Source organism: Zonotrichia leucophrys, chromosome 3 (assembly GCF_028769735.1).
Source record: "Zonotrichia leucophrys gambelii isolate GWCS_2022_RI chromosome 3, RI_Zleu_2.0, whole genome shotgun sequence".
NCBI lineage: Eukaryota > Metazoa > Chordata > Aves > Passeriformes > Passerellidae > Zonotrichia > Zonotrichia leucophrys.
In genome coordinates this window covers 63,410,102-63,422,526 of record NC_088172.1, presented here as the reverse complement: position 1 = coordinate 63,422,526, position 12,425 = coordinate 63,410,102, and the positions used below count along the sequence as shown (strand labels likewise).

Sequence of the window (12,425 nt, the reverse complement as noted above, 5' to 3'; positions counted from 1 at the left end):
CTGGTATTTGGCAAGGTCTCCAGCCAGATGGGTTTGCTAATGACTTCTGTAAGGTGCTTAAATCAGAAGCTACTGTAACACATGACTGCCATGTCTAATTACCCTGCTAATACAGCTTAGTGGATTTTGTTTGGTATGTAAAAGTCAGAGTTTTTGATGAAAAGTACAGTACAAAATGGTCCTTTAAATTTCAGTGTAACCAAAGGCTCGATTGTTTGCCCATATACAACCTTTCCTAAGAACCGTCTCTCAGAATAATTGTTACAGCAGTGACAGACATTTCTTCAATTTATAAAATATTTCTCAGCCAATGTGCACTAACAATAGACATGGAATTTTAGTTGCATGAGTTGAATATATTTTTTAATTATTCAATAATTTTCCATAGGTTTGCCTGAACGCATTCAGCAGCCAAGAGGAAAATGCGATAAAACTATGGTCTTGGACTTTTTTTTTCATCAGGGTAACTCAAATGTGCTCATTAGCCTCACTTCATTTTGCAAAGATATCCTTTTTTCATGTAGACTTGAAGCTCAGTACTGTACACATACTGTTACATATCTGCACATATGCTAACACTGCAATCAAATTCTCAGTTGCTGGCACATGAAGATGGCAAGTTATTTCCTGCTACAACTAACATATAAGGAAATATGAAGAAACTAAACCTCTTTTCAACATTTTCTCCAGGATGTGTTTGTCAGCAAAGCAGGATTTTTTTTCTCCCAGGCCACTAATCAATGCCTATGACCAGCCCCAACAGCTTTTGTTCAGACCGGGGAAGCCAACTCCTGGGTTCCAGGACAGGATGCACCAAAGAAATTAACTGGTATGGGTGATAATGGTGGCAAGCCCTCCTCAATAACAAGGGATCCTGACAGCTCTGAGGGGTTGGACTGCCTCTGGATGAAGAGCCCAGGGACTGAGCTGAACAGAAACCCGAGTTGTTACTGGTAACAATGACTTCAGATAATACAAGATAAAATATTTCAGGTTTAGATTTTTAACATTTATTAAAAAAGCAGGATGTATGTTCATTTCAAATTAAACGGTTAAAAATGTTAAAGCATACAAACAAATCAATTGTGTACTAGCAGCATCCAATTGTTAGAATTTTCTAGAACTCCTCCGTACAGTCTTGGCAAGCTCAAAATATTACAACTTGCAACCAACTGACCTCACCATAGTGCAGATAAAACAAACTTTATAAAAACAACAATTTAAGGTTAAATAAGCTTAAATAAAGGTGTTAAATACAAGACACTTGATCAAAGCTTCTGTACAAAGATAAACAAATTTGGCATTGTACAACTGATTGGTTGGCTCACAGCATACATGATTTCCATAGTTAAGCAGTGTAGCTGTTTAGCTGAACATCAACTATACAAAAGTAACTGAAGTTGGGAGTGGGCTAACCCCGGTGAGCCATTTACAAGGCATGTGTATTTTTAGAAAATCAGAACACTGTTTATATTCAGGCACCATTTGTTCCTGCAAATAAATAATCTCTAATGTATCTGCATCCAAACTAGTGTTAAACACGTCAGTGCTAACATTTTATAAACACAGCTCTGTGACTATTCACTATACCTCCATTCTTATTGCTATGACAATGTGGACTGTGGAAATAAAACTACTGTACATACAAAAAAATAGAGCACCTTTTAAACATTAAAGTATATGTCTGGTTATTCTTTTTATCTTACAATACTGAAGCCCAAGCTAATTTAAATTGCTTTAACATCTTCACCAGCACACCTGAAATGAAGGAACTAAAACCCCAAATATTCCTCTTCAGGCAAGCCCCAGCCAGAGCAACTTCTAAAAATGTCTAAAATGACACTAAGGATTTTTTACATTCATCTGCACACAAACAAGTATCTGCTATTCTCTGCTTTCTTCATATGAATTTAAAGACAGGTTGCCACAGTTCTCTCTCCTTTTCAGATGAATAAAGCTGGACAGAAAATGTAGCAGAAACACCTAAAATGGATTGTGAACACAGTGAAATTATTACCCTGCTATTTCAAAGATACAGCTGTTAGGTTGTTCAAATAAGTATTTTGCAGGGCCCCAGCCATTAGGATTTTTTGTCTATCGTATTAAAAAACCATTCTGTAAATTTCCTCAGTTGAGCAGCTGCTGTTTGAGACTCTTCCTGAAGTCTCATGTTATCTTGTCTCAGGTGCTGCACCTCTGCTTGGAGAACTGCCTTGTCCTGTTTTTCCTGGTTAACAAAGACACAAGTTGAGCAAAGTGAGTAGTTGTGATGACAACATTTATATTTTGTTAATATTTCTATGTGAGTCACAACTGTTATATTTTGTTGAGCTCCCTAATTCATTCTGACAACTGTTAACTGTAAGTAATAAATTATATGTGAGAGCCCAAGTTGTAAGTAATAGATTTCAAACAAGGAAGAACAAGATCTAATTTCAAAATTTTCTCTTACATGATTATTTTCCTACCAAAAGCAGCCTCATTTCTATTATCCTGGCAATATCTCCAGCTCAGAATTTTGACAGCAAATGAGGCACAAATCAAGTCGTTGCTACATGAGCAAGGTAGCACAAGGCAATAAGTATGACAAAACTGGGGTGCTCACTACTTACCAATGGTGCCCTGTCCATATCCCTATCCTATGGTAAATCCAAAGTACCACAAATAAAGATGAAGTGTTTCCTTTTTTCTGGGGTATGACTATTTGTAGGACTGTTGTTCTGAAGTAAAGAACCATAAACTACTTTGCCTTGGGCCAATTTCCCCACATAACCATTCCCACAGGACCTTCTGCACCTCAGTGCTCCGAGCAACCACTGAGTCCTCCTGTCTAGTTTAACTCATGTACTTCTTTCAAGCCCTTGGTGATCTCTCTGCAAAAATAAAACTACTAAAACTGGGGAACAGTTATGGTGCTTGTGGTCTCTTACCTTTCTCAGGTCAGTTTGTAGCTGCCTGAGGATGACCTCCAGCTGGTTTACTTTTCCAGTCAGAGTACTTGGAGCATGTTCCCTGTAAAGTAAACCACTACCTTCACTCTGAGTTAGTGAAAAACATCTTCTTCCCAGCTCTAGCAGAGTTACACTTTTAGTAGTAGCAAAGGAAACCAATCATAGTTAGGAAAATAGACACAAAACCGGCATCAGTAAAAGACTATTACTAGAACATAAATAGAGTCCTGCAATATCTGAAATGCAGCACTGTTTCTCATGCAAATCAGGCAGAAGTAACAATCATTTTAAGAAGCAATGTTTAGGAATGACTAGCACATACCCTCACAGTGCAAGTCACACTCACTGCTCCATGGTGTGCAGGCACTGTGGTTAACAAGCTGCTTTCTGATAAGCACTAATCTCAAGCAAGATGCAGCAGCAATTACTGCAAACCAAAAGAGCTGTAAAAAGTTCTTTTGTCTGCTGTGCAATAGTGTCATTTGCAGTAAAGGATAAACCTATGGCTGAATGGAGACAAATATTTTGTTTAAAGGTCAAAACATAAAATATTGCCACAGGTTAATCAAATGCATGACTGAGGGAAAATACTGAGATAACTTCTGTTTTCTGAATGACAATGAGTACTGTGGGAGACAGTCCCATGTACATTATAGATGCAATTAGCCATCATGTGAGTAATTGTGTCTAAAAGAGAGCAGGTGAAGAGAGGGGCATTACATTCAAAGCTGAATCAGCTACTTCATGCAATTGCACAAATCTGCCAGGTTTGCCATGGCTAAAAGGGAAAAATCTTTAACAGTCTTTTGCAGTCCTTACTGATCATTAGCCTCAGGAAAGATATGGACTTAAAAGTCATTACAATAAATGTGCTTTACCATATAAGCAAGCTAATTTGTGTAAAATTGGTTCAATTTAAATTGTGATAGTCTAACAAGCAAGAAGACTGCTCCCTCTATTTCCCATTCTTCCATTCCTACAATTGAAGAGCAAAACTAATCAAAGATGTGTTTTTCTTTTAAAGTGTAGTGGTGGACAGATTATGCTGCTGAATCTATAACAAGAATGATCTTTAAATTAACAAGTACACTCCTTAGAGCAGGATAGGTGGAGAGTCAGGGGGGAAAAAAAGCCATCATTTCTCTAACAGCACTGGGAAGAATTTGGAGAATTGGGTAGTTTGGCATAAAATCTGCAATCCTCTGTTACAGATTCTCTTTATTTATTTTACCTCCGTATAAAAGAAAAATTACAGGTTTGCAAATAGCAAATACTTGCTAAGATAGGATAGACCCTGTTCCAAGGTTTGAGACATTTGCTGCCAATTAGATTATTGCATCCTACAGAGTTGAGCTCCTGTTATTAGTTCTATGAAAAAGAAAACAGAAATAAATGTAACAAAAATTATTATTGTAAAGGAGGAATACAGTAAGAAATTTGATTATCTGAAATTCTGCATCTAACCTTGATCTGCATTACAGACCTATTGCAGTGAGAGAGAAGTTGATTTGAAGAAACAAAATTTTTCAAAATTAAAGAAATTATAAGTCCAGGCAACAAGTCTGCCATCAAACTGCCATGAAACATGCATACAGGCAATTTGACATGCAACATTAAGAGAAAATCTTTCCTTAAAATAAGAAAAATTAAATAAATCATGCATTTTGAAAGAAACATGCCTCAATTCTGACATACCCCGCATCCTCAAGGAAATCTTTTCCATCTGGGGGACTCTCATCCAAAGGTAACTCCTGTGCTCCTTCCAAGCCCTGAGCTTGCGGCATATCATTCAAGGTGCAGAAAGATGCTACTCTCTGATCTGTAAAAAAGTAACATAAGGATACCTCTAAAACTGGACAAAATAAAAGTCTATATTACAGCCATTATTCTGGTTCAGTTAGCAAAAATGGATGTAGGCTTCTACATCTCAGCTTTGAAGATAACCAGCAGACGTATGCACCAACTAGTTGGCTTCCCCACACCTGCATCCAAAGGCAACCCCAAAGCAATTTTTTTATGTCTATCAGCAGCATGACAGTTTAGTCCAGACCACTTAATGCTGATATGAACAGTAAATTGGTCTTGATGAAATATGCAGAAAACCATTACAGAATTCAGGTCCACAACCAACGACAGTAATAATTCAGCAAAAAGGTTTGCATTTTTTCCATGGACTTAAAGCCATCAGATTCCCCAGAAATCTTCACTTTTCATACTGCTTTACTGTCTCAAGCATTCGCAGAAGCTGATGGTAATCTGCATACTTGAAAACCAATAAATTCACATTATTTTTATCAATTGAGCTTTTATTATAGGTATTACTAAAGCACTCTGTTATCTGCATTGAATTTCACTAGAACATAATCTAACAAGCACAGATGCAATTACCTATGGATATACAGTGTGGTTGCCAAAATACATCAGTCACCACATAATAGAAGTATGCCATGCAGATCATCATTGCACAGAACAGGAGTAAATGATGCATTCATTAGGATTTAATTTGTCTTCTTTAAGGAAAAAAAAAAACCAAAACCAAACAACCAAAATCCATATTCTGTGGAGATTGATTTAGCTTATTTCTGCCAAACAAAATCCATGTCTGTAGGCTTGTATGAATTCTGGCGACAACATGCCTGCCTTGCCCTTTCTCCCCTTGCTGTACTACCCCACCAGGCCCAAAGCTTGCATTATCATGCAAACGTGCAAACATAGGAAGTACCAAAAAAAGTTTACAAAAGGCAAAAGTCATCAATCCCAGACCATCACCTAGAAACGGCGTCTGATGACAGAACGGCCCAAATTCTTCATCTGAGTCAAAACCTGGAATAAGATTTAGAATGTTCCTATAAACAACAGAGTCCATCTCCACTGGAGCAGCTGTGGCCCTTGCAGCAGTGGGATGTTCCCGTGCAGTTCCTGCTGTGCTCACTCCCAGCCTTGCCAGGCCATTTCTACTCAACACCAACATCACAGTAAGTATGAGGCGCTGCACCCCACGTCTCTGATAGCAACACCCAGTGTTGTGACACAGCCTGGCCACTTGGCAGGCTACATAACAGGACAATCCTTCAAACTCTTAAGGACACAAACAGTGAATACAGGCCTGATCTCTGCAAACAGGAAGGACAAGTTCTACCAAACAAAAATAGGAAATCACTAAAATGCTCTTTGTTGGTTTAAAAAACCCCTTCAGCATAGCATAGATCGCCAATTCATTCTATAATACAATGAACAAAAGTTGCATTTCTGATTTTGTCCAGTTTCAAGACTGCAGCACATTTCCCCTGCTTTTAGCCTTATTTCTGAATGCTGATGGATCTCAACAAATATGAACACGATTATTCCATATGTTCTGACAATAAGGTAAGACTGTAATTTTAAACACATAATCAATGACACCATTTGCAGATTTGAAACCTACTAAGATAAATAGATTTACTTTGTACAGATAAATAAAACTTTGTTTCCCAGATCAAACACAGTGTGTAGCCCAGAAACAAGACAGTGTAAACAAGTAGTCTGAAGTACACAGATAATTAATTTCCCCTTCATAGTATTAACATTTTCATTAAAACAACTAGTTTTTATAAAGAAAAATTAAGTGTATTTCTGGGTATGACGCTGTAGACCTAGATTCTGCTTCCTCCAAATTACAGATACCCTTCCTATTCAATTGAATCAAAATGTATATACTAAACAGAAGATAATACATGTAAATCTCAGAGGTCTTATTTTTAAATGAGATGTCCCTGCCAAACTCCAAAGAGAGTCCACCCACAGAAAACTATTTACAAATAATATATTGGTCTTTATATCAAAAGTTTAAACAACTGACTTAGCGAGACCAAAGATGAGACAAAAATTAATGTTTAAATTTACAGTAAAAGAGTCATACAGCTTTAACCACTAAGAGTTTGAATCTGTATTTTCATTGCTCCAAACCACTAACAGAGGCCAGAAAAAACTCCAGGCAATTTTGATGTACTGGAAGCAGAAAAGGCTAAAATGAGTATAGTGCATGAAGCCACTCTCTCATTGTTAAGGTAAAGTCTACCCACAAACATATACTGACATATGCATTGAAGCAAAAAGAGTTACACATGCATGCCCTAGAAATCATCAAATGTTAACTAAATATTGTTATTTTTTCTTTTTCTAGCAGTTTAACACACTACTTTAGTTAAAATAATTATCTGTCATGCTAAATGATCCACTTCTTTCTCATTATATTATGTGCAGCATTACATTTAGCTATGAAGAATTTAAATCAAAGTATTAAAATAACATTAATTATAATAGCACAGATGTTTCTGCAATGATAAATTTGCATTAAGAAACACTGCATTTTGATTGGCACCAGTAGACATTCATAAAAATCACCTGGAAAAAAAATCAGGAGTTGAAACCGCCAATTTTAATGAACAGGGATGTCAGAAGGACTATCTTAGGCTTTTAATGCTCACAACACGACTTATCAAACACTAAATAATTATTTTAAAGCATAATAAACCCACTTTGAAATAGAACAAATAGTACAAAATTCTACTAATAACAATATTCAATATTTGTATTTGTGTCAGCTGTCTTTTACGATTGCAGTAGCAGGTATGGACATCCAAAAATGCTTCTCTTTTTTGTCCTCAAAACATGGAAAAGATAAAAAAAGTCATCAACACAGGTTGAAAGCCAGTCCTTCTTCCCTAACTTGATCTTTTGGAAGATCTATTGGAAGGATAATGTGAAAAGAGAATTGAAAAATTAAATCTCTGATTTTCCCTTAGTCTTCTCTGGGATTCCTCCTTTTTCAAATTTGGCGTTCCAATTTATTCTCCCATATCTTTATCTTTACTCAGTTGAGCATGCTTTCTTTCTTTTTGGTTCGTTAACTTTTCATTTTTCACCCCAACTACTCTCCCTCTTTTGCTGTACAGTCACATAGAGTCCTATCTATTTTTTATTCTTTGCTCCAGGGATGGACACAGGAACATTACAACAGAGTATTTCCATCATGTGAACTCCTCCCTGGTTATGTCTCTCTGCACTTCCCAATGAAATAAGAGACAGGAACTGGAAGTAGCCGATCCATGTATGGCAGAAATGGGAGGATTCCCCTTGCTACTGACTGGACTGATGTTAGCATGCATGCCAAATATAATCTCTGGAGAGATATCAGAATCAAAACCATGTCTTGCAAAGGAAGGAGTGCAGAGTGTTAAAAAAATGCTCCACTGTGCTCCAGCTTATGGGCACTGACCCTCCACAGAGGCAGCTCAAGCGAAGAACCCTGCAGCTTCTGGAGCTTGTGGATTTAATGCATGCACAGCTTTCCATTACACTGTGAACACCTGTCTTAGGAATAAGAGAGGATTTTCAGAAAAAGTTTGAAGTAAAATATTCAGCTTTGCACAAAGGTTTTTCTCAAGTAAATGCAGTGAAAATTAAATCCTGACAAAGAGAAAAGCATTACCACCATACTTTCAATTAAAAACAAAACAAAACAATAGTAATAGCATCTTCCATCAGGATCAAGGCTTCAGCTGAATAAAAGCTACAACTAATAAACAGCCTTGTCCACTCTTCCTCTGAGGAGAGGAACAAAGTGAAAAATGAGACTACTGCTCTTGCTACACCCACACGTAAACTCTGAGTATGGATGATGGCAGCAAAAATCTTCCTACTAATTTAGTTCTTAATCCAACTGATGGCAACAATAGAAGCACATAAAAAGTCTATATCTAACATTAATCAAGATACAAATGCTTTTTGAGACAGAGATGAAAGATCATAAGGCCCACACTAGGGATGTTGAACTGATCAAATGATATAAATTGTCAACACATAATCTAGAGAGATAACAAGGAAAAAACTATGACCTTGGAATCAGATTGGTAATCCTGATAAACTCATAGTAAGAAAAGACATTGGTACAAAGAAAAAATTAAAGTTAAGACCAATATCTAGGTTCTAGAAGAGAACACAATTTCAAAATATCAGGCTGGCAAAGCCAAACTAGAGAAAACCTCTAATTTCACAGGTTCAGTATTAGAAAATTCTTATCATTTTAGTGATCCTTTCCATTGAAAGTGGGGAGGCAGGTGTTTTGTTTACTTTTTTGGTTTTTTAATATGGTCCTATATGAAATGTGATCCCATTTTCATCGAGTTTAAAAAAAAAGATCAAAGCCGTTTTATATTCAGAAGTGGACAAACTTCAGAATCATCCACTCTCTTTTTCTCATTGATGGAATGCAGAACAGTAGTTCCAAACTATTTTTAAAAAGAATGTTGAAGCAGCTTCTAAGTAAACAATATTAAAATACACATGGAAACTGCACTGTTAATTCATATGCAACACATTTCTTTCCAGTGATCTTTTATGACATGCCTATCAGTTATTCTTTCTTAAATTACTTTCAAATTGCAAGACATAGGATGAAGTTGAATAAGGGTTTAAAAATTCCATTCCCTGAAAAGGTTTCTAGTTGCAGCACTATGAATTTAGTCAAAACATTGTATAAACCATCTACCATATACACATATGTCTCTACTGTAGAGTCCTAAACAGAAAAGAATTATATTCCTTCATACAAAAATAGATTATTATTTACTACTCAAAATCTTACAATAAACCAAAAAATATATAATAAATAGCTTCTGTCTTACAACTCAGACCATCAGTTTTTCAGCATTATCTACAGATATATCTAAGTTATTTGCAATTAAAAGCCAACAAATTAATACCCTTCCTCCCTAGGATACAGCACTGTGGGTTAGCTGTATTGTTCTACCTCTCATTCTCAAATTCAAATGTAATTACACTTACATAACACTTAGCAAAGTGAAATTATTTTAATCATGATACTATGTAGTAAAAAGAATGAAAATCTATTAGTTTTCAAAGAAAGCTAAAAATAGAGGAGCATAACTGGTACAGAATGATCTTTCACTCAGCTGAACTCAACATTTTTATTAGCATTTTAAAATATTCTTCAAGTACAAAGTTACAGAGCTAGTCATTTACTGATGCAAACCTTTTTTCAGTAGTTGAAGATGTCAGTAACAAATACCAGGGTGTTCCCTGAGCAATTGAACATAGGAATGCATGGGAAGAGCTGTCAAGATTCTCAGTGTCACAATAGTTCCTGCCAGCTACCACAGCCATGTTTGAGCAGTATTGAATAGTAATGAATGCACATCAGGTCAAGAAATAATGCAGTTCTTCAAATTCCTAATCATTGCTGTTGGTTTGGGTTTTCACAATGCCATTTAAATTAGTGCAACAAATAGTTCTGAAGAGCTTTTGGTCAAAGTGTACTATAATCGCTTTATGCTTTGGGAAGGAATCAGAAAACTTATTTACATGGTTAAAAGAAGTTAAGAAAAGATCCAAATCACTAAATTCACAGACAGTTTTCACAAAGTTAAGACCTGTATCTTACACAACGATGACTGTGGTAACGTCATCCCTTATTCACAGGTTACATTCAGTAACGCAAGCAACACCAGTTAATGAGGACAGCACTAAACAAACACCTCTCAAACAACAAAACACCAACACTCAAATGTGTATATTCATATAAACACTCAAACCAACATCTGCTTTCTCTGCTTAGACATTAAGTGTAGGTTTAGCTCCCAGAGGCAGATGAGTTTTTTTTCCTTGGTTAATCTGGTTCCATAATTTAATAAAGCACACCCGGTCTGTATCCTGTACCCCAAATCCTGCTACTGCAAAATACACTGTACATTTCTCCTGGTCTTCAAGGGCTTATGAAAACTGACAGGGACCACAACATCATTTGGACTACACATGCCAGTTTAGAAACACAACAAACGGTGTCATTCCCAGTTTCATTTTAAACATCTAACTTAAACTGTTTTGAATCTCTCCTTCAAAGATCTAACCTTGCAATTGATTACAAAAGACACTTAGGCACTAAAGTGGAGGAATTGCATCTAAAATGGATATAGAGAGTATCATGAAGACCCCAAATTTTCAGTGACAATCTTCCACACTGAGAATTGATATTGCCAAAAGAACTAAAGGGCTACAGAGGCAAACACTAGATTTTTGCAATTCGAAATGTGGCTAAACAATATATATTTTAAAAAAAGTTTGTGTACTGAACATTGATCTTTATTCAAATTTTCCTGTTACCTTCAAACGCTCGTGCAGCATCTACCAGGTGAGACCAGTCTAGCCCTGTGGCAGTGTCTGGCAGGGGCATCAGGCCAGGATCATTGAATTTGGCTTTATCAGATAAGGACCCATCTGAGAACCAGAATTCATCTAAACAATAAACACAATAATTAGTCTTCCTATAACAATTATGTACAATTAATTTTGAAGCTACTATAATGATCTGTAAAAAATGTATAAGCAAAAAGTGCTTATCTTCATTTCCCTTGTGTTTGTCTTTTCCTGTTCAATACTCAGTAGGGGTGGAACAATCTCTTAACTGTTGGCAAAGTAAGATGGCACAGTTTTAAGGGGTATTTTTTGGTGCCACTGCACATGGTGTGTCCCTCACATTTTCATAAGAACGCTATGTGAGCAGGCAACATCCATTCTAAAGCACAGCATGTTAAACCTGAATGCTGAGCAGAAAAGTTGCTAGATACACCAAGTTATATTTGTGAAGCAACATGAAAGATATAAACATGCAGAGTTTTACTCTGAAACTGTAAATATTCCTGTTCCAGAAGCAATTAAATAAACCACGTGCTTTTCTTTTAATGCATTTGTAAATTCTAGCCTATATCCAAATCTCCCTTTCTCAATGAAAGTATTACCCTATTAGTTTAACATCTGCAGCTGTATCTCTGAGGATGAGATACATTGGTGAGATTTCAGAGTGAGCCATAACACACTGTAAAAGGTACACAGATCATATATTAAATGAAATGTATACACTATAAACTGTTCAAACAAACCTCTCAGTTATGCACATTCTAGAATGTACTACAAATATACATTTTAGTATAGGAGATTCTAATTTTCATAATTTTCTTGAATATCTTTACATGTTCCTAATTTGTCAATAGCAATCTCCACTCTGATCAATGTGAATATGTTAAAACTGAACAGACACACAGTTTCTTAAAACTGATCATAAACCAAAACTATTGTTTGCAATCACATTTCATCTTAACCATAAAGTCAGCAATGGAATATAATAATTTCATCACACAGTATTGTCAGGCAAAGAGAATTTTTGTTTCCAACATATCCACTCCAATGAAACAAAAAGGTCAAAATAGTAATTTTTTCTCAAATATTTCAGGAGGAAATTTCCATCTAGTCATTCCAGTGATTTAAACTATAATACTGAAGATGAGTATTTTTTTCCCAGGAAAAGACCAAACACAAAAAACAATGAAGGAAGAAATGCATTCACACAAGTGGAAGATACATTAGCGTTTAAGGAAATGGCATGCTGTCATTGTCCTGATATTAATGTCCATTTGACTT

The 12,425-nt window shown here is 36.0% G+C and overlaps 1 protein-coding gene across 4 annotated transcripts in view; it reads right to left on the bottom strand.

Moving 5' to 3' along the window:
• Positions 1-993: 993 nt before the first annotated feature.
• SIPA1L2 (signal induced proliferation associated 1 like 2) overlaps positions 994-12,425 on the bottom strand; it is a 125,123-nt gene continuing 113,691 nt past the window's right edge. Inside the window, exons 19-23 of one of the 4 annotated variants that reach the window (XM_064708519.1) lie at positions 11,112-11,243; positions 5,721-5,774; positions 4,647-4,770; positions 2,931-3,012; positions 994-2,227 (exon numbers count right to left, since the gene is read on the bottom strand). In XM_064708519.1, coding sequence (XP_064564589.1) covers positions 2,081-2,227; positions 2,931-3,012; positions 4,647-4,770; positions 5,721-5,774; positions 11,112-11,243 — 539 coding nt within the window. In that variant the 3' untranslated portion in view covers positions 994-2,080. The remainder of the gene's footprint in view (positions 2,228-2,930; positions 3,013-4,646; positions 4,771-5,720; positions 5,775-11,111; positions 11,244-12,425) is intronic. The other 3 variants (XM_064708520.1, XM_064708521.1, XM_064708523.1) reach the window with 3 other exon arrangements.